The following is a 22749-nucleotide window of genomic DNA, read 5'->3' on the forward strand; positions in this document are numbered from 1 at the left end:
AATTTGAGAAGACTAAAGGGACCTATGACATTTTTTAACCTTTTAAAATATAGGCATAATGACTTATTTGGCCCTCCATCTTTACAAAAAAAATCATTTTGGTCCTCTAGATAATTTTTTGTCCTTTTTAGCATTTAAATTTGGTTTTTTTTCTCAAATCACCCCAAAATGATGGAAAAATTAACATTTTTTAACTTTGCTAATGTGGCATACACGTGGATGACATGTCAACATTTAATTAATATTTAAAAATTTTTAAAATTATTTTTAAAAATTAAAAATCATTAAAATTACATAAAAAGTACAAAAATATTTTAAAATATTTTAAAATTAATTAAATGCTAACATGCCAAGTGGCAATCCACATCTATGCCACATCAGCAAAGTTAACAAACGTTAACTTTCCATTTATTTTGGGGTGATTTAAAAAAAAATGCAAATTCCAGGGATAAAAAAAGCGAAAATTTAAATGGAGGGCTAAAATGACATTTTGTAAAATTGGAGGGCGTAAAAAGTTATTATGCCAAAAATATAATATAATGTTACTTTCAAAAAAATATATAATGTTAAAAGAAATAGGGCAAACTACCCTCATTAGTCACTCTAAATAGGAGTGCTCAAATTTCGATTAAAATCAAATTAACCGACCAAACTGATCTAATTCAGTTAGTCGATCTAATTCGGTTGGAGGTCGATTAATGACTTTTTGGAAATTTGGTTGTTGATTAATTCGGTTCAAAATCGGGTAATTAACCAAATTAACCGAACTTAATAATTAATATTATATATTATATGTATTAAGCTTAGCCCACTGCCCATTGCCCACTATCCCCCCAACCCCAACCATCGGCCAACCCTAGCAATCCTAAGTCCTACCCAATATAAACCCAATCCTGTTATGAATATTCTATTAAGTGGATGTCCATCAATATCAAGATAAATTTTGATGTACTTTAAATTCTAATAGTGATTAGAAGTAGATCTCTACTTCATTTATACTTCTTATGCCTATAAATAGAGGCTTTGGAAAAGCATTATAAACATTCCGATTGATCAATAAAATACGCTCACTCTTTTGCTCTCTCATTTTCTTTGTTCTTTTCCCTCTATTTTTTTATATTTTATAACACGTTATCAGCACAATTCTCTTTTATTTTATAATATAGTCACTCCAAATCTGATGCTCAAGTTATTGCCGATTGCCTGCTAGAGCTATTGCAATTTCAGTATTCAATTGAGGCTTGTGCACTATGAGTAATCATTAGAGCCTTTAACCACTCATATATTCAGGTATATTTTACTAGGATTTATTTATTATATCATGTTTATTATAATTGGAGACTAATCATGACAACATGAATTGATAAATTTTGATTTGAAATCCACGATGTTTGCGATGGTGATTATGAAATAAATAATTTTTTGGGATGTTTATGAGTTCATCCTAGTAAATCTATTGCATTCCCTGAAGTGAACGTAAAAGAAAATATAAACCAATACTATTCCAATATTTTGTAGTACAAAATTAGTCGAAAGCTTCAGAAGAACTAATATATTAATGTCTTGTGATGGTTAATCCATTGGTTTTAAAAGATATTTATAATGGATATCATATTGAGATTGTGGATGAGGAAAAGATTATATAATATTCTCATTATGTCATCATTTTTTTTTTGATATTTGAAGATTTTGGCATATTCCTTAAAGCGAATAATGCATATAACTTTTTTGAAAATTATATTTATTTTGTTGACTTAGTGGCATTATAAACTTCACATTGATTTAGACATTTCCAGTAGTAAATGTCACAATAGTACTTATATGTGGATACAAAGTAAAAGGAATGGCAGTAAAATTATCAATTTGTCGCAATTTATATGGACATTATTAGTACAATTGAAATGCATGTTAAAGTAAACTAGAAGTTTACTGATACAAATGCATTTACTACTTGACCTGACCAGTCAGATCATCCTGGATCATATATGATGCGAAAATTAATTGAGAATTCATATGAACATTTATTAAAGAACTAGAAGATTCTTTAATTTAAAGAATTCTCATTTGTTGATTGTTCTCAATGAAAATTGATTATTAAAAAAATCACTAGTTAAAGTTGAGATTTAATGTCTTGCATTTCTGAAATGAATATGGGCTCACTCATCCACCATGTGGATGGTTTTGGTATTGTATGATTTTGGTAGATGCATCTACAAAATAATCGCGTATGTGTCATCAACTTGTAACATGTAGTTTGCAAGATTGCTTGTTTAAATAAATAATTTTAGATTATGCAATTAAGACAATTCATATTGCTAAAGCTGATGAGCTTACATTTCAGTTTTTTATTAATTGAGTTTGAAAAACTTCTGTAGAAGTTTGTTATTTATGTGCATAATGGTTTAGAGAAATTATTGATTGAACACCTTTGATTAATGTCTAAACCATTACTTATGAGAACTAAACTTCCTATTTCAACATGAGGTTATGTTGATTTACGTGTTGTACGCATCAAGCCAATAAGTTATAAATACTTCCAATTACAATTGGCTTTTAGTCAAGAGCTAAATATTTCTCATTTTTGTACGTGCGTATATGTTCCAATTACTCCACCGCAACGCACAAATATGAGTGAATCCTTAAAGAAAGTTGGGAATATATATTAATTACAAGTCTCCTTGTATTATTATATGTTTTAAATGTATTGAAGATTCAGTTATGACATGATTCGTAATTACTATTTTGATTTGATAGTTTTCTTGATATTAGGGGGAGAGGAATAATAGCTGAATGAAATCACTACTTGTAATGAGTTATCATGATCTAGATCCTTAAAGAGAGTAATTTGAACCTGAATTTCGAAAAGGATAACTCACTTTATTACAAGTTAACTATCAGATGTATTTACAAACTTAATGAGAATAATCAAGTGTTATATACCATCTAATATTTTGAATCAAAGTCCCAATAGGACAATCAGTTAGAATAAATAATAGATTGATCGGTTCCAAAAATTAAAATTCTTCTACATGGTTATATAGTGGAGGTGGAGTGTTCCAGAAGAGACTCAAAACATAACTAAAACTCCATAAGAGATTTAGATACCTGAAACTGAAGATTAAAATAGTGAAAATAAAGAAATCTTGATACGTTATGTCAATTCGAAAAAATGTGGAACCGATAATAAAAGTGGTCGACAATGGTTTTACATGCAATATTATTGTTTAAATAATGAAATAAAATGAGGATATTCAATAAATCTATTGAGAAATATAGATATGGAATAAATTGGTCAAAATAGAAAGACCTAGCTCAAGTGCAATTAAATTTGTGGAGTTTTTGGACCAGTAGTCCAAATATCCAAAGGTATAAAGCTAGTGAGGGTACAAATGAAGTAGTTTTGCAAAAGCGAAATAAAAATATGAAGTTTTTCGCTAAACCTAGTATTCCTAGGTACACTAAATCACTTTTTCCTAATTTGAATATGACTGTATTGCACTTTGACTTGCAAACCCAGTTTGCAATTTACCTGGCGAATCTTGTTCGCCACATAGACTGGCAAACCCCTAGCTCACCAACACATAAGTGAACCTGCCTCGCAGTGAAACTGGCGAACCCAATTGCCATAACTTTTGGCATACACTGCTATTGGCAAACACTCTTGCTGATACTCTTTTAGCGAACACCTAGCTCGCACAACTCTTGGTGAACACCTGTTCGTATAAATCTTGGCAAACCTATAGCTCGCCTAACCCTTGGTGAACCCCCTATTTTGCTTAACACTAGCGATCCTTCTCTTTGCATGGTCAAAACTCCCAAGCCCGTCTGTAAGGTGTTACACAACCTATCTTTATAGCTTTTGTTTACGGAAGTCCCGACAAACAGAAATAGAAAGTGCTTTGGGAATGTTATCTTCTACTATTCCACAAGGCAACTTTCATTGGTTTGATATTGAGAACTTTAATGCTATCTTGTCTGATAGTGAGGATGAGATAGGGGAAGGAGATGTCTTTTTTTGGGGGATTTATGGATTCTACTGCTTTAGATGATTTGGGCCTTAGAGGCCCATCTTTTACTTAGTGCAGAATTGGGATTTTTGAAAGATTAGACAGAGCTATTAGAAATGATTCTTAGCTGAATGTGTTCTTTAATAGTTTAGTCACTCATCTTCCAAGGCTTAAATATGACCACATACCACTTTTCTTGTCTGTGAGACCAAATATTAGGATTCTAAAAGAGCGGCCTTTTAGATTTTTAGCTGGTTGGTTGGAACACACAAAGTTTCAGGATTTTATTAAGAATTAGTGGGGGTTTAATGGTAACCTCACTGACTCTCTTTCTAATATTTATGTTGAACTTAAGAAGTGGAATAGTACTATTTACAGTCACTTAGGTACTCGTAAAAGACACCTGGTGAATAAACTTTCATATATTCAAAGGAGGATGGAGTTTTCTGGTTCTAGTACGCTCTTATAGTCTGAGGTGGAAACCCTGGAAGAATTGGAAAGTGTTCTCAACCATGAGGAACTTCTTTAGAAATAGAAACCTAGATGCGAGTGGCTTAACTTGGGAGACCGGAACACCAAGTTCTTCCACTATCGTACTCTTCAAAGAAGAAATCAAAACCATATTACTACTTTGAATAGTGATAATGGTTTGTGGATCTATGATGACAAAGCTTGTAGCGCCACAAATCTACCCCCTTCAATAGGGTCGAGATTGGTACATTACAACCCAACGAGACTTCATTGTTCAAAGACATTTTAAACAGGGTCTTAAGTTTCAAATATTAAATTAGATGTGCACAAGGTAGAAACATTAAATATTCATATTCAATGGGCCAAAACATTTCAAAACATCAAATGCGTTTTTAAAACAGTAACTAAAGAACTCCACAATTGGGCAAATACAAGGGTTTAGTTATAAAATGACAATTCTATGAAAAGAATAAATTAGAGGACTCATTCATTCTTCAGATATATATGTGTGTGTATGTGTGTGTCATGCATAGCACCTAACATTAGAATTCTCATAGCAATTGATTGTGGTCTTTGGTGGCCTATTCATTTATCGAGATCTGGTTTGAGTCTCTCTGATCTTTTCTTTGTGAATGATCTTGTCATTTTTTGTCACACAAATCTCCAGCATACTATGATCCTCAAAGATATTTTAGAAAAGTTATATGGGTATTCCAGTCACCGGGTTAATGCTTGGAAGACTAATATTTATTTTTCTAAAGGAACGGATGATGTTATTGGTATGCAGTTGAGTGAAATTCTTAGTTTTCATAGGGTGCATAATATTAGCATCTATTTGGGGGGGTACCTCTTCTTCATGAAATGATTTCAAATAGTATCCTGAGTTTTATTGTTGACAAGATTCAGAGTAAACTAAACAGATGGGATGCTAAGAAATTTTCTTTAGTTGGTAGAGTTACCTTAGCACAATTAGTTTTGCTATCTATTACTAATTACTTCATGCAATCCATGATGATCCCTAAGGGGTTATATGATGAGATTGAATGTATCGTCAGGAAATTTATTGGGGTAATCTGATAGCAGGCAGAAGATGTCTTTGGTGAATTAGGAGTCTGTTTTCCAACCTCGTTCTTGTGAAGGGCTTGGCATTACACATTTGAGAAACCAAAATACCTCAATTATGATGAAGTTGGGGTATAACTTAGTCTCCAAACAGGATGCCTTATAGGTTCGAGTTCTTCGGTCCAAATATGGTATGAAAGAGGCTTTACCAGATAATATCTCTTGAGGGAGATGTTCCTTTCTTTGGAGTGCCATTTCTAATGCATGGCCCCTAATTCGGGAAAGTTTGCTTTGGTCAGTTGGAAATGGAACAATATTAGTTTTTGGAGAGACCTATGGATCTCGGATATGGGGCCTTTGATTTTCAAGTTCCAATCCTTGCTAATATTAATTTAGACTATCTTCCTAGTGATATGACCATTGATGAGAGATATTAGAATTTGGATCTTTTTCGTCTTTGGCTATCAGAAGATATAATTAGACGTATTGTGGGTATTCCCCCACCTCATCCATCTACAGGTTCTAATAGGATTATTTGGGCTCGTACTTCGAATGGTATTTTCTCTCTCAAAAGCGTGTGTTGGCACATTTGGGAAAGATCGTGGAATACGAAGGATGTGAAGTTGAATTAGGCGTGGAAATTTTAGGGACCCCATAGAGTCAAACTTTTCATATTGCTCATCTTGAATCAACGCTTACTTACTAATGTAGAGCGTGTTAAGCGGGGTATAGGGTATGATAGTTTTTTTGGTATATCTGGTCATCATTCTGAAGACATTTTGCATGTGCTCAGAGATTGTCCGGCAGCTAAAGAAATTTGGACGCATGTCCTTCCGGAAAAAATTAATGGGTGTTTCTTTGCAGGTGACCTTCTTCAGTGGTTAAAGTCTAACTTGCAGAATCCTGCTAAATCAATAGTAGATGAGGTAAACCGGTCTTGTGTATTTGGCTTACTAATCTAGTGAATTTGGAAGAATCAAAACCTTTTTCTTTTTTAAGGTGCCTTATGGAATACATGTGAGATAGTTAAAATATCATATATTTGGGCAAAACAATTTGTTTCTTTTCACAGAGAGGACGTGTCTAGATAGTAGGAGTCAAGTTCAACTACTCAAGTTCCAAAAAATTAGATCAGCCTGTGCACTGATGGAGAGGTTCAAATTCCTTCTGGTAATGCTGCAGCGGGAAGAGTCATAAGAAACAGAAATGGGGAGTAGATTATGAGGTACAACAGACATTTGGGCAACTGCTCAATTCTTGATGCTGAATTGTGGGGTATTCTTGATGGATTGACCCTCATTCACGACAGGCAATATGCGGGTGTGATGATTCAAACAGAGAACTTGGAAGCAGTCAAGATCATTCAGGATTCTTCCTTGACAAGCTCGAATTTTGTTCTTATTAGACGTGTCCATCTTCTTCTAGTGAATGCAGAACTTTAGGTCATACAACATTTTCCTAGAGACCATAATAAAGTTGTTGACTGTCTAGCCAAGATGACCTTTGGTACAAACAATGGCCTGAAGATATTTAAGGTGATTCTAAGAGAGGTGCTGGCATTTCTATTGCTCAAGCATATGATAGTCTTGTTCAAAGAACTCGTGTAGTTAGCTTTTTATATTTGTTTTTCTTTACCAAAAAAATTTAATTACTAAATTTTGAATTTTAATTAATTTTTCCACAAACTTTTATTTGAAAACAAAACTTAATGACATTAAAAAATAATGAAAAAATATTATTTCATATTTTAATAGTCAACATTAAGTTAATTTATAAAATTATTAAAATTTATAAATTAACTTGGATTTTTTATTTAATGAAGAAGACTTGAATTTTTTTTAAAATACTTTATTTTAACTTTTATAAATAAAATTTTTATTTATATTTAATATTATGTTAATTATTTATTTTTAATTATTTAAATAAAATATTTTTTATTAAATTTAACTTAATTTAATTTAATTTAAAATTGAATAGTAAAATTCTTTAGTTTCAAAATTCAATCAAATAAAAGTGAAATGGCAAAATTCAATATAGAGTTAAAAGGAAAGTGATAAATTTACCTTTTAACAAATATTAATAAAAATATGGTGGCAAAATTCAATTACTATCCAAAGTATAAGGGCTAATTTGCACATTAACCCTATTAATTTGGAATTAAACCAAAATTGGATTAGGTTGAGATGTAGGGGATTACGGGGCAAAACCGCCCCGCCCCGCCCAGCCCACCCACCCCCACCCACCCCCACCCAGTTGCCATTTCTAAGTAGAACAAGTAAGCAAAGGGAATAAATAAATAAAAAAAATAGGGCAGTAAGGATTTGACTAAACGAGCTTGGAAATCCATTGGAAAAAATGGCAATACAATTGCGAATCGGCGGCGGCGTCTTCCTCTCACGGTGGTCTCCGCAGCTAGTGTTGGATAGTAACAATAGGAATGGGCGGCGGTTGGTAATTGGGGGCGAGAGCTGGGAGAGATCGCGATTCATCGGCCTTGTCCATTGCAACAGCAGAAGCAGCAATAATGGTAGCAGCGATGCTAAAAAGGGTGTCCCTAATTCAAACTACGTTGTGCCACTCAACAAGTCGTTTTCGGCATCAAACTCTTCGTACATCACTCGTCCTCTAGTTGAAATCCTTCGCGATCTCAACAAGCGAATCCCTGATAACATCGTCAAGCCTCCTTCTGATTCTTCTTCCACTTTTCTCCCTTGGTACTGCCACTAAATTTTTATGTTTGAATTTCGGAATCTTATTACTAATAAATCAGTCGATCTGATCTGACCTGGTCTTGTTTGATTGCCTCAGGTACCATGCCAATCGCATGTTGAGCTTCTACGCCCCTGGTTTGCCCTTTTCCTTTGATTTCCTTTTGTATATCCTCCTTGAATTGCAAACCTGATTCAGTATTTCTCACAGGATGGTGTGGAGAAGTACGTGATGTTATATTCTCTGAGAATGGAACTATCACTGTTGTATATCGACTCACTATTCGAGGATCTGATGGAGAAGTATGCTTTCTTCTCCTCACTTTTACTTCTTTATCCTATAATTATATGATAAAAACATCATCCTTACCATAAACACCTAACAATATTACATTCTACTTCCTTTTTGTCCCCATTTTTCTAGGAACATTTGGCCTCACCTTTAAGTTAATTGGGAAATATAAACTAAAAATAATATATTTCATAGGAAGGAGCTATCTTGACTGAGTTGCCTACAATCATTAAGGTTTTCTATTCGATGTTAGTTCCATGTTTTCAGATTTATTGTTAGATGAGATGATGCTGAGTATATTATTCATATGAATGATCCAATGGCCTGATAGGGACTGTGGGGCTTGTAGGGGATTCTCATAGATATATATATATTTGTATATCGGGGCTTAGTGAGAATGATCCATGACAGCTAACGGGACTAGCTTTTGGGAAAACTGAAAACAATAATCTTTCATTCTTAAATAAATAGCTTAATTTGTATAAAGCAAAAGGGAAATAAAAAACGAATGATCCCTAAGCTTCATTCCTTTGGTTCCTTGATTGCATTGCACAACCGAGAACAGAAGAAACCATAAGCATCATGTATAGAATTCCTTAATCGCACAAAGGGTTGATTACACCATGCATTTTGATTACGTCATACAATTACACTATCTGAAGTAGGATGTCTCGGAAAATACTCAACTCCCAATTGAAAATCAATTAACTTGGCTTGAAAGCAAAAGTTTAAAGTATTTTTTTTTGGGGGGGGGGAGGTGGAACTTTAGATACTGAACTGTGTTGTAACTGTAAAATTCTAAATATAATTGTAGTTCAATTAAGCACCAATGGTCTCAAACTTTATGGCATGCTTTATATCAACTAAATCCCTATTAGAAAATGGCCATGAAATAACAGATGCCATATGATGTGTAAATTAAAATTTGTCATTCTCTTGATGTATGTTTTAATAAATAAATACAAAATAAGAAATAATTAATATTATGTTTTGAATTTTTTTGAACATATAAATAATTTATAAACCTATAAAATAGAAACTGTTTTTAGTTTCTTGTTTCTTTCCATTTCCTCTTTTTTATCATTTTATCTTCTTTATAATTTATATTATCTTCTTTGGAACGATGCTGAAGAATTCTTTTTTATCTCAATATTCACTAGGTATTTAGATCTCAAACCTACTATCATTGATGAGGAAAATCAAAATCATTTATAGCATAGAACACTACTAGCGACCCTTTCCTTTTCTAGGAGCACATGATAGTTCTGTCATATGAAACTAGATGCTGGTTTTTAGTAGGGTTGCAACGACATTGGCCAAAAATTCGGTAGCTTTTCTTAAGCTTCAATAAAAGTTAGCCTTGGCGTTGCTTGAATTAGTAATAACTATGTCTTTGTTGTCGCATTTGACAAGTAAGCTTCTTAAGCTTTAGTCCTAGGTGATTTCTAGAAGTTACCACCAAGGAAAAGAAGCCAAAGTATCATATCCATGGAATCATATCAGAAATCCTACACCACTGTTCACTTTGGCCGGCCTCAAATTCAATATATCAAGATGGTCCTTGAATAGTAGCTTCCCTCAAATATTTGTTGTTATAAGGTACAAAATCACAACATAGGGTCAAAATCCCATATTATCCTAGATTGAAAGCTAAATATTAATAAAACTATAAAGGCACTTCTCTTTAAGTAGCTGCTGCTTTTAATGAAACTACCATAGTGTTTTTTTTTTCTTTTTTTGGAAGATTCTGCCATAGTATTTTTAACTGACCTCATGAAGGATCCCAAGGCATTTGATTAGTGTGGATTGTTCAGAAATTCTGGCTATAACAGTGGAGAAGTGTTTCGAACTAGAAGAATCCTTTATCATACATTTACTGTGATTCTATAATCCAAGTTTTTGAAAAACTGAAGAGAATTCAAACCCCCTGTTATGTCATTAAATCCTGTTTAGTTAATGTCTCACTCCCAAATTTTTTGCAACAGCTACCAAAATACGATGTTTTGCTAGCCCAGTCAAAAACCTGTTTCACTATTTTGATGTTCAGAACTTAGTAAACCCAAATTATGTTCATTGTAGTTATCAATTATGTTCTGACCAAGGTATTCAATACCGTGCCGATGGACGTATTGTTTTTCAACTGGAATTGATACATACCAATATTGATCTGTTTTGGTATTCTGTTTTGGATTTATCAATATTTTTGAAAAATATTTCATATATGCTTTTAGAAAAATTTACAAGTATCAATTGACTAAAAATTAAATAAATTTCAAATATAAAATATTTATCAATTGTATAAAATACTCCAATAAAGCTCACAGATAAAAATTCATCATTTGACAAGTCCATGGAAAAAAAAAAAGATCTCATACATTAAACAAGAAGATTGTCTTATATATGTAATTTTACTTTTTTTTTTCTTATTTGTGCACCAGCTGGTGCACAATGTTCCGGCTGATATGACTAGAATTGGGTGGAATGAGCCAATGTGATCGATATATGCCAATATTTTCACTGGTGCAGAAAAGAAAGTTGAAATGTTTTGGTTTACTACCGGAACAATGTGCACTGGCCAGAACCGGTGTGGAATTAACTAGATTCTCACACTTCATTTTCCTTGAATTATGTGCGCGGTATATATATTCAACTAACATTGGATATGGGGGTTTGATCCTCCAAATACGTGGAACATTTAGGGAAAAATGAATGTAGCCAGTGGGCGGCACCAATTTTCCATGTTCATATTTTTGTTGTTTGTTATTGTCCTTTTTGCTTGCTTGTGTGATTGTATTGGGTAAAAATACTATGGAAGCTCTTGTACTAGGAATAAGATTGTATTTTGCTTCCTCTACAAAAAAAATAGTAAATTAGTCCATGTATGTCAGATCAAATCTGTTAAAAATTTTATCCATTTTTACTGTTAAAAATTGGTCCCTGTATGTCATCGTGAGGTGCATGTGGCATGTCATGTGGAATTGTCTTGCTATTCCGTCAACTACATCAGTTTTTAATAGTTTGCTCTTTGATTTAGCATAGTAAAAAGGATAAAATATAATCTAATTCCTAGTAGGGAAGTCTCTATGGTAGTTTTACTAATAGTATTGTTATTTATGTGTATTGTGATGGTATTGTTACATATGTGTTATGTTTACTGTGGTTTTGAAGGCACATAGGGAGTCAACAGGGACAGTATCACTTAGCGACATTGACATAGAAGATCCAGTTGGCGCAGCAGAGGAAATAGCATTCTGCAGGGCCTGTGCTCGATTTGGTCTTGGTTTATATCTCTATCATGAAAAACAATAGATACACACAAAAGCATATTGGAAATATGGACTATGCTTTTAGTCTTACTGTTCAAGCACATTTTAATTACCCAAATGCGCCTAATAATTAAATGAAGGTTTTAAAATTAGCCTACATTGAAATTGTTATTTATTATTTTAGAAATGTGAGGTTAAATTTTACTATTAGTTCTTGTACGTTGCGAAAGTTGTGTATTAAATATCTATACTTTAAATTTTAAAATTTAAAATTTTAGTCCTCACCAAACGATAATAGTTAAGTATATTAAAATTTTCTATTTTCAAAATCTGATGTGCCTAACTTATTATCATATATTTAGTGTCATGTTAGTTTATTATTTTTACATATTACTCACTAAAAATCTAGTTGATATATTAACGATTATCACTTGTATTAAAATTGAAATTTTAAAATTTGGAAATTATAGAGACTTAAAATGATTCAATTGGAGAATACGAATCAAATTCACAATTGTACACATAATAAAGACTAGTAATTGAATTTGATCAAATGGAATTAATTGTTACTATGTGTTAGGATCAAAATTTCAAAAATTTTTGTTAGGAATAAAAATTCAAAAGTACAAAAATTAAAAAAATATTAAATTTAATTAATTTAAAGTATAAGGATTAAATTCATAAATTTTATAAAGTTGAAGCATATAGCTAGTTAATTACCATGTGCTTTCTTTTGGATTAATTCTACTCCACTATGCACACAAAACAACAACAATGAATTTGCACCTAACAACAATCATCTAATGAAGATATGTGTATTGTTCATTATTAATTTTCTTTACAACTCTTATGAAAGAGAAAAGCAAAAAAGAATGAAAAGCCAACCAAAACAGGTCTAGTGTTTATATAAGTTAAAATAGAGTTTTTCTATAATTCTTTTCACACTATTTATATAAATTAGAACAGGTCTAGTATTTTATTTATCTATAAGTAAATTTTGACCGACGTAAATACTCTTTAAAATTTTAAAACTAATGAAGTTATACTATCTAATTTTATTATTTTATTTCAACTTAAATTAATTAATATTTAAAAATAGATTTCATATAATACTAATCTATTTAAAAATTAAGGTAAACTACTCAATTGGTCACTCAATTTTTAGAGCATTTTTATTTTTATCACAAAAAAAATCATTGCAATTTCGTCATTGCCATTAGAGAACACTTTTATTTTAGTCACTCAAGCGTTAAACCTTAACGACAACTGATTGTACACACAAAATCATGTCCACATTATGTTTACATTTTCATTTTGGCTATCCTACTCCTAATTCATTATAATTTTGATCACTAAAAAAAAATCCTTTTTAAGTCTTGATCTATGTAATAAAAAAAAAACTTTAATAATTAAAGTGAAAAAACGATAGAAACTAAAATAATGCATTAACAAATTTGTCAAATTGTACTTATTTATTCCATTACTAAAAATCATGTCCACAATTTCATTTTGATCATCTAACTTCTAGGTCACTTTTATTTTGGTCACTCAAAAAACCATGTCTAAGTTTTGATCTATGTAAAAAGAACTTTAAGAATTAAAGTTTAAAAGCAAATGCATTAACAAATTTGTCAAATTGTACTTGTTTATCCCATTGCCGAAAATTCTATACACAGACTAACACTACACACCCGTATATTACATACACACAAGCATTGCTAATTACAAATTGGTGGAAGCTCATGGCTAATCATATGTGTGTGAAACTGGACATCCCTCCCTGCTATGATACATAAATGTCAAAGAGGGGAATGAATCTGAGGCAATATTCTTCTACTATTCTATATTACACTACAAATCTAAACAATGCAGTATGATCGAAATAAACTAGTTCCTTTGATGATTTTAGCTGGACGCGTATCAAGGCCTAAAAAGTTTTGTACCTGAATTTGAAGCCATCCAAGAAGTGATCACCTCCACAAGATTGTTCATGTCCTTTGAAATTTCTGCACGTATAATGCTCGACTCAACACCTAATGTATTACTGACCTCTTTGGCTACAGTCTCCCATGGTGTTCCTGCACTCAGATTCACCAAAAGCTCACCTCCACGATTTACTGCATCTGCCATTGCAGGTGGAACATCTGGAAGAGCCTGCAATATAAATAATATGTATAACTAAAACTGCTCGCCGTTTCCAGCAAGAAAAGCAATCCCAAGCGTAGGCTGAAGCACATTAGTCTTATAAAATTCATATACTGAAATGATCCGAAGTAATATCCATTCATGCAGAGGCATTGTAAAGTAAATTACAAGCATTACTTGTTGTAGAGGAAGCCCGTGATCTCCTGGTAATGATCGAATTGACATGTCTAGCATTGAGCTGATGGCTGACTCTGAACTTAGCACCTTAGCCAATTTTGGAGTTTCATCAATCGAGTCATCCTTGAACTTTATTAAAAGATTTCTTGAAATGCCATAGTATGACTTTATCTGAAAAAAATATGTGAAACTCAAAAAGCAGAAGTGTAAAAGTTTAGCCTAAGGTTATATCCGAAGGACATTGCAGTTTGAAGTACTTTGCAATAAAATTAAGGTTAAAATATGTCACAAGTCCTTGTACTCTTAGTAAATTTGGAATTTAATTCTTATACTTTTATTTCAAGGAATTTAGTCCTACTTTTTAGATTTTGAAATTCAGGTTCAACTGTTAACATTGTTAAAATTATTTTGTTAAATTCAGATTTATTACAATGTCATTTTTTTAGTTGCATTGTCGTAAGGTGAGTATTTTTTTTATTTATTTCAAAATGTCATACCAATTAATTTAGCAGAAAAAATTTAATAGTGTTAACAATTGGATCAGAATTTGAAATCTAAAAAGTAAAAAGACTAAATTCCTTAAAATAAAAATATAGAGATTAAATTCCAAATATATGAGGAGTACAGGGACCTATGACATATTTTAACCTAAATTTATTAACTAAACTATCTTCAGATTTAACATGCTTCTCATCAGTGTTCTAGAGTTGCATATACGTAAAAACCATTGCCTCTCTACAAAAGCATATGGCTGAAGTGCCAGAATTAGCAACCAATCAACCCTTTCCCTCGTTAATATACATTGCCCTTAACATTCAGAATGAAGTAGAGTAGCAAAAATGAGCAAGAAGCATTTTTTTTTCAAACAGGGATGCAGTTGTGGACGCCTATGTAGGTAAAGAGTATGTCTTTATTTAGTTTGATATGACTTTCCTTAATTATTGTAATACGAAATCTCTATTAAAAGAGATGATGAATAAACAAAGGTAAGCAGAATATTGTCAAACCCTATAGAGATCTGGGTATATCTGGGTCTCTTTCTAAAGAATCCTAAGGTTTCATGCTTTTTTTTAATGAGCTTAAGTGAATCAATATAATAGGAGGAACAAGAAACAAGGGAAAAGCTCTGCTATTAAACGCATATTTTCCCTCCCGTTGCCCCATAACTTGTGTCCATGTTTGCATTTTGTGTTTATGGTAGCTTTCAGCTTAAAATTGAGTAAAATTTGATGAAGTTGTGGTGCTGCGACACCAGAAAAGGACTATTTCAGTTGATTCTGTTAATTTTCCATTTGCAAATTTTAGGGCCATTCTCATTTCATTTTATTAGAATTTTAGTTAATATCATAATTGTACATAAATAAGTTTCTATTCCAAGCTTTTGGTATTGGAAACAGGGCCATGAAGTACAGTCAAATAGGGAGCAAACGCCACCTTACAGCCCAGTCAGGGTTGCGACATCGGGTTCTGGTGTTGCAATGCCACGCTGCCTTTGAGCAGGAAATCAGTGGTTTTGGAAGATTTAAGCAGAGGCATTTCAGTCTTTTCGATCCTTCCATGCCTTGGAGCATAAAAACCATTATTCTGGATCAGATTAGATTTCTTAGGCTGATTAGTTTGTTAAAAGCAGTTTCTGAATTTTTTTTCTCTCAACTTCCTCATTAGTTTTCTTTAGACTTTCATTAGAACTTTGTAATTTCGTAAAACTTTTGTAATTTTCAGTAGTTTTCTCTAGTTTTTGTGGATTGTAAGTTGAATTTGAGCCATTTGATGAAGGGAACCAATTGGACAAAGGATGATTTTCAAGTGTCAAGCTAGAAGGGAGTTTCACTTCGGATTATGAGCATTCCTAAACACCTTTTTGTATTTGTAGCTTGAATAATTGTTGTTAGTGATGGTATTTATGTTTGCTTCAATTGTTTTTCAAAATTATGAGCTAAATTTCCTATTGGTTGATTAGGGTTGATGAGTAATTGAGTTGATTTGGTTGAGATACTTGTTGATAAGCATGATTAATGTGTTCAACTGATGGGGCTTAAAATTGATTTAAAGATTGACACCCATTAATTTATATGAACTAGGGAACAAACGAAAATTGACATTAGTTAACTAAATCAATTGAATACCTCCAACTTTAGTATTGAGAGAGCTAAAACTAACCAAAATGCATGAGAGAACTGGCCTTAAGGGAGAACTCAACGAGAATTTAGGTTTAATTATCCTAGAAGGATCAAATTAGAGAGTGAAGCTATTTGGTGTTTAGCTGGAAGCTTATGATAGCGAGAGTGTTATGATTATAAGGATTTGGCATGATTATAGGGATTATAGGCTGTAAATGGTAGAGATTATAAATTTTAGGAATTATAGAGGCTTAACTTTAGGGATTATAGCTGCTGCAATTCCAATATTTCTTTTCATTTTTTGTGCATTTGCTATTGTATAGATATCCATCTAGTTTGAGGGAATAATCAAGCAAAAAATTCAGACTTCACTCTTTTTTTTAATAATTTTATATAGTATCAGAGCCTAGTTGGTAAATCCAAGTGCCACTAGGTTTTTTTTCTTTTTCTCTACTCACAACACCCAACCTTTTCACACATGAGCCCACCTCTGGTCATTGTTTTTTAGACACGATTTTTCCAGACCTCTTACCCAACCCATCCAACTCCAGTGGTACCTCTATTTTTCATTTTGACTTTGTCTTCTTTTTTTTTTCTTCGCTAAACATGTCTGAGGTTTTAGATTCTATCAAACCCATTTTCTCCTCCATATCTAGTTCTCTTGCTATTACTTTTGTTAAACTACAAGGTACTGATAATTATGTTTTTGAGCTGCATTTGTTGAGTTATGGTTTATGGGACAAGGGTATAAAGATCATTTAGAGAATGATGCTAAAATAATTGATGAGAAAAATGCAGATGTGTGGATGAAAATCGATGCACAATTATGTTGTTTGTTCTGGCACTCTCTTAAGCCAAAATAACTTTATTTCACTCATGCAAAACTTGTTACAATGTTCGAACCAAGGCTAATACACTATATTACCAACAATATTCAACCTATTTACAAAAGGGTGTCAAATCTTGTCCATTTAAAACAAAATCAACAGGATATGACTAGTTATTTGGGTTAATTTGAACTCTAAAACATGAATTTAACTACCTTATGTCTCTTTCTGAAAATGTTAATGATCAAGAACAGGAAAGAGACAAATTCTTCATGGTATTATCCCTGATAGGACTTGGCACATATTTGGCTACAGTCCAGGATCAAATTCTTGCTAGTCCAATCATTCCTACTTTTGAAGATGCATTTGCTCGTCTACTTTGCATTTCCGCCAACAAGATTGAGATTGAATGCTTTGTGTTAGCAATACAGAAAATTAATCAGCAAGGGGATAATCAAAAGAGGAAGGGCAAAGGATTCAAATCCCATTGCACTTATTGTGATAGGGAGTCACACTTGCAACACTTGTTGGGCCCTTCATGGATGACCTCCTTGCAATACTCATCATAATCGACCTCATTGCTCACATGACTCAGTCTCAAGGAGATAGACTTCTTCCACTACCAAATGTCCAAGCTCAAAGAACTAAATCAGTCACATTAACAGGGGCAGATTATGATGAATATTTGGAATATCAAGAATCGAAACAACATTCTCCTTCTTCAATGGTTTTGTTTCTCAACAGGGTAATTCCTTTGCTTGCCTAACATAGTCTTCCTTCAATGGCTCTTGGATACTTAACTCCGGTGCTTTTAATCACATTTCTGGTAATAGAGACCTTTTCTCTACTCTTGCTTCTCTTAACTCTTCTACAGTTACCTTAGCTAATGGATCTTAAACAGTCATCAAAGAGTAAGGAGAAATTCATTCTCTTCCTTCTATTATGTTATTGTCAGTTTTATATGCCCCAAAATGCCCATACAACTTGATTTCCCTTAGTAAACTTCCCATATAATTTAATTGTAGAGTAATATTTGATTCTCATTCTGTATATATGTAACAAGTTAGGAGTATATGATATATATGCTTCAGCTTGAGGGGAAGTGTCATGATTATAGGGATTATAGGCTGCAAAAAGTAGAAATTATATGTTGTAAATTCTAGTGTGATTATAGGCTCAATTTTAGGGGTTCTACTGTAATTTCAGTATTTCTTTTCTTTTTTGTACATTTCCTATAGTATAAATATCCAACTAGCTTGAGGGAATAATCAAGCTGAAAATTCAAACTTCACTCTTTTAATTCTTCTCTTTCTTTTTCTAACTTTATAGAGTCCTAGGTACCTTACAACTCGATAGTCATTAATATGTGAATCGACAAGAATGGAGACTGAATTAGTAAATTATGAATTGAATCTAAATCACCAATCAACCATACTTCCATCCAAGTTTCAAGTTTTCAATCCATTATTAGTTTAACACTAGTTAAGTTTTAGATAATCATAGAAAGTAGCTAAATTCATGTCTTTTCATATATAGTTGATTGTGTTACCAAGATAAGAACGAACTAACATTTGTAATTGAAGCTCTAATTAGTTTATTAGAGTTCCGTTTTAGTAAGTAAGCTTAAATTGTAGTAATTCACAATCGTCCTATGGATTTGATCATTGCAATACTTCCATTTACACCAGAATTGTATTTCGCTATAATTATTACTCGATAATGATCCCATACACTTGCGGGTAGTAGATGGTCTAGAATTAAGTTTTTAAATGAAAATATTTTAAAGGTTTTATAAGAACCTCAACCACGTGTTACAAGGTCTAGCTATGGCTCAAAACTATCTACAATGAGGTCAAAGCACGAAACAAGTAGACAATACACTTTGCCTAGGTTGAGAGATATGATAAACAAGAATAAACAATAATGTCAAATGCAGCAACCTCGGAATAAAAGAGTTGGAGATTTTACATACAAGTCGTTGAGCTTCTTCAGGTTTTGGAGAAAAATCTTCTCTTCCCTTGGCTAAGTCCATGTACAAGGGAGGAAGTTGCTCAACTAGGGGGAGAACCTGCTTCATAATGGGAGGACTAAGGCTTTCTATTTGCTTTAGCGTCATCTCAGCCTGCTAGTAGTTGATGTAAAAGGGGTTTAGTCATTCATTCCAGAACAGAACCGTATATAAAGAACATACTCAAGGTAGAAAAAACAAAATGAAGTATTGTAAATGGAAGATATATTTGAGGAAAATGAAAAAGATGCTTTAGACACAAATTTCACACAATAATATCATTCCTTTTAGGTCGGATAAGAAAAAACAAAGGAAAAGCACTCCTCATATCAAACTTTCATGCTTCAAAATCGGACAGAAAATGGCAAGTAAAAGAAAAGGTCACTTATAAATAGAGTTTAATCAAATGTTAGCAACTTACTAAAATGATATTCAATGTGATATCCTAACCATCACTTTATTTTTCATAAGAACGTTGATAGTATCATGTGATGGCATGCAAATATATATTTAAGTATCTAATGGTAACAAAACCTAAAATTTCCACATTATCCAAAATGAAAATTTGTGGCAAAACAGTAACACGTAGTTATGATGTCACATCATAATTGGTTATAATATTCCATAATTCTGCTTTTGTTCTCTGTTCTTAATCAATTTTTTCTTTATCCTTTTTTCATTCCTTTTAACTTCATCTTTCTCCAATTTCATTCATTCTCTCTCACGATGTCCATTCACTGTGGATTCCTAGTTTTTCCCAAGACACTTCCTTAAAGATCATCCTTGGTTTTTCTAAATCCAATGCATATCTGTCCCACTCTTAGCTCCACTATAAAAAAGGATAAGATATATTCTAAGCCAAATCCAAGGCTGACAAGCTCTCTAAAGGTGAAAAAAGACTTGTCATGGTCAAAGGACCAGATAAGGTTAAAAAGGTCATTGAGCCTCAAGAACTTCTACAGTGGCATCCTCACCACCGTCATCATTGGTGAAACCAATTCTCTTGGTTTTATCATTGGCTCTTCAGTGACACAAAGATCAAACTCTTGTCACCAAGTCAGATATGTAAAATCATGTTTGCAGTTCCAGATTTGATATTTTCATTCCTTGACCACATTTTCAGATAGGTCAAGCATAAGAAGAATTGAAGCATCAAAAATCGAAAAAAGAAGTCATAACAAAGAACAATGTTACAATGGTAACAAATAAAGTATTCATTCTGGTAAATAAAAGAAAATAAAGCATTCAAAGGGAGGAACAGGCAATCTCAAAATGAAACAATGTTTATCTAAAGTAGCATGTAGTCAAGAAATCCATGATTTTAAAATCCTAAAAATCTCATAAACAAAAATATAACATTGATCAATAGATTAGAAGTTGTGGTTATTATTAAAAAAAGTAAGTGCAAGTTGAGTGCTTTAGAAAACATTATTTGCATCATTGCATGTAATGCAGGAAAAAAATACCCCCATGCGGATTGTGGGTGAAGATGCAATCTGTGATAGAAATGGTCCAATGCTTTGGGCCATTGGAACAAGAACAGGTGAGAGCCATGAGAGAGCTAAGCTTGCTTCCTGCGAGGGTATAAAGTACATTTTCAATCTCATTTCAATTCATAAAAGGAGATATTCGGTAGCTACCTTAGGATGAATAAAAGATGACAAGTGCAGACTAAAAAAAAATATCAACATGAGATCAGCTGATTGCTTCTGCCTTAAAGGACACACGAAATAAGCAAAGTGAAGGTGATCTTATCCATCTCATTTATTTGCTTAAACTGAGATCAGAGTCACAAAAGAGAAGGAAAAGATGACCCTTTCACTAATATTTTGCAACGTTTAAATATTAAGTTTCCTGCAAATTTCCTTGACATGCAAATTGAAAGTTGAAATAATTCTGATGGACTAATTTGATTTAGGACTATGCAGAAACTTCCATAATCACACATATGATGTAACTTGCCTCATTTTTCAGTAATTTTAGACGTGCACAATAAGATGGTGAACTACCTGGTTGTTGAATGCCATTAACACATTCCCACTCCTTGGGATGGCATATCTGGAACCTGTACAATGAATTCATTAATCAAAAAACCCACTGCAAACGAAATCAGCTACAAGCTTAGGATGACTATGATAGAAGATCTAGTAATACCAATCAAAAGGTGGATGACAGAACCCAAAGAATGGCCAATACCAAAAGTAGGAAGATCACGCCCCTGTGAAGCTTAAAGTCACATTTTCAGTTTCATTCATAAATGAATTTAGAAAAATGAAGGGGTGATTTTAGTAAAAACTCACTGTTTCTTGTAGAAATCGTAAACACCTGTCGAATTTGGACTGTACTTCATCGGCAATGAAGAAGTAATCAAACCCACTAGCATATGGTGTTGCAATCACCAAAACGCCCCTTCATAATAGGAAAAGGTTAAATGGTGAATTCCCTTATTTCTCAGTAGGACAACCTTGTTTAGAGTCCAGCTCTATTTAGATTAAATCGCAGTTTAGGTCAAGAGGCTGATCAAAGATAGTATCATCAACAACAAACTGGGTGCTAAGAAGAATGACTCCAAATGGTTTACAAATAAATTACAGGCAGTACAATTACTATCACACAATCAATGTCAATTTTCGAGGCCCTCAATCAATTTTTTTGAAAGCAAGCAACTGGCTAGCAATAGAAGAGACTTACTTTTCCGAAAGGCGCTCCAGAAACAAACGATAGGCAAGCTGAGGAGCAGCTCCAACAAATATACCACCAACAAAATGAATAACTGACTTAGGTTTTAAGCCTTTGGGTTTGAGAACCCATGCTCCCTGTATGCATCAAAGTAATCTCATTAATAAGCTAGCAATTAGGTGAGATTCTGTTGAAGATGGAGTTAATAAAAAAAAAAGCTGATTTCGCAAATTTAATAAAATCGTGAACAGTTTATGGGCTATAATGAATAAACATGATATGATACACTAATCGGATAAAACCTCGACTTGGCTCCAATCGCTTGAACCACCCCAAGCACTTTGCGATTGTCTTACGGTCTCGGTAAGTAATCTGAAAACATAAACACACCAGGAGAAGAACCGATAGGTAAATTAAGAAGCCATAAAAGAAATCCAGGATTGGAAGAAGAGAAAGGACATAATTATACCTCTCAAAATCCCGATAGAGCTGAACTGAATTTGAAGAGGACTGTGTCTGGTTGTTACGATTGGAACCATCGTAATTACAAAAGATTCTTCGAGTTAAACGGGGACGAATTACAGGCGGTGAAGGAAACTTGAGAAGAGATTCAGAGAAGGATCTAATGTGAGTATGAAGTTGAAATGGAGATGGAGAAGTGAAGACGCAATTAGCCATATCGTTCAGGGTTTACCTGTTAAGACTGGTCTCTAGTTGTATGTATCTCTTGGAAATTGCTTTGCTTGTTTCAACACGTTTGTCCTTGTCCCATATGCCATAGCATGCGGCAAAGCTATAGGCTCCTCCTTTGGCTTTTGATTTTTTGATGCAAAGACCATGCTCCACCAAACAAACATGCAAGTGCGCTTTGGTCACGTAGGCTTGGGGTTCTTTATAATAAAAATATGGTAAAATGTTATAAAATAATAATAATGCCAAAAAACATAAGAATAATTATGTTTCTTCTTTGAAATTAAGTATATAAGG

The 22749-nt window shown here is 32.9% G+C and overlaps 2 protein-coding genes across 9 annotated transcripts; one reads left to right on the forward strand and one right to left on the reverse strand.

Moving 5' to 3' along the window:
* The first annotated feature begins 7828 nt into the window (after positions 1-7828).
* Positions 7829-11963, forward strand: LOC107941127 (DNA repair RAD52-like protein 2, chloroplastic). Its single transcript, XM_016874665.2, has 4 exons — positions 7829-8254; positions 8349-8386; positions 8460-8551; positions 11709-11963. Exons 1-4 carry the CDS (start codon positions 7896-7898, stop codon positions 11847-11849), a joined length of 630 nt encoding a protein of 209 aa, XP_016730154.2. The 5' UTR covers positions 7829-7895; the 3' UTR covers positions 11850-11963.
* Positions 11964-13403: 1440 nt separating this feature from the next.
* LOC107941126 (uncharacterized) lies at positions 13404-22623 on the reverse strand. 8 transcript variants are annotated; one of them, XM_016874661.2, is made up of 11 exons: positions 22232-22623; positions 22065-22134; positions 21775-21899; positions 21384-21492; positions 21238-21301; positions 21093-21148; positions 20550-20657; positions 19048-19200; positions 14120-14299; positions 13750-13960; positions 13404-13586 (listed from the first exon to the last, which is right to left on the reverse strand). In XM_016874661.2, the coding sequence occupies exons 1-11, from the start codon at positions 22438-22440 to the stop codon at positions 13525-13527; spliced, it is 1347 nt and encodes a 448-aa protein (XP_016730150.1). In that variant the 5' UTR covers positions 22441-22623; the 3' UTR covers positions 13404-13524. The 8 variants fall into 8 exon arrangements, with proteins under 8 accessions (XP_016730150.1, XP_016730148.1, XP_016730149.1 ...); XM_016874659.2 differs by having other exon boundaries at positions 13404-13589; XM_016874660.2 differs by having other exon boundaries at positions 13404-13589; positions 19048-19197; positions 22232-22622.
* Between the last annotated feature and the right edge of the window lie 126 nt (positions 22624-22749).

Source organism: Gossypium hirsutum, chromosome D09, assembly GCF_007990345.1.
Source record: "Gossypium hirsutum isolate 1008001.06 chromosome D09, Gossypium_hirsutum_v2.1, whole genome shotgun sequence".
Classification (NCBI taxonomy): Eukaryota; Viridiplantae; Streptophyta; class Magnoliopsida; order Malvales; family Malvaceae; genus Gossypium; species Gossypium hirsutum.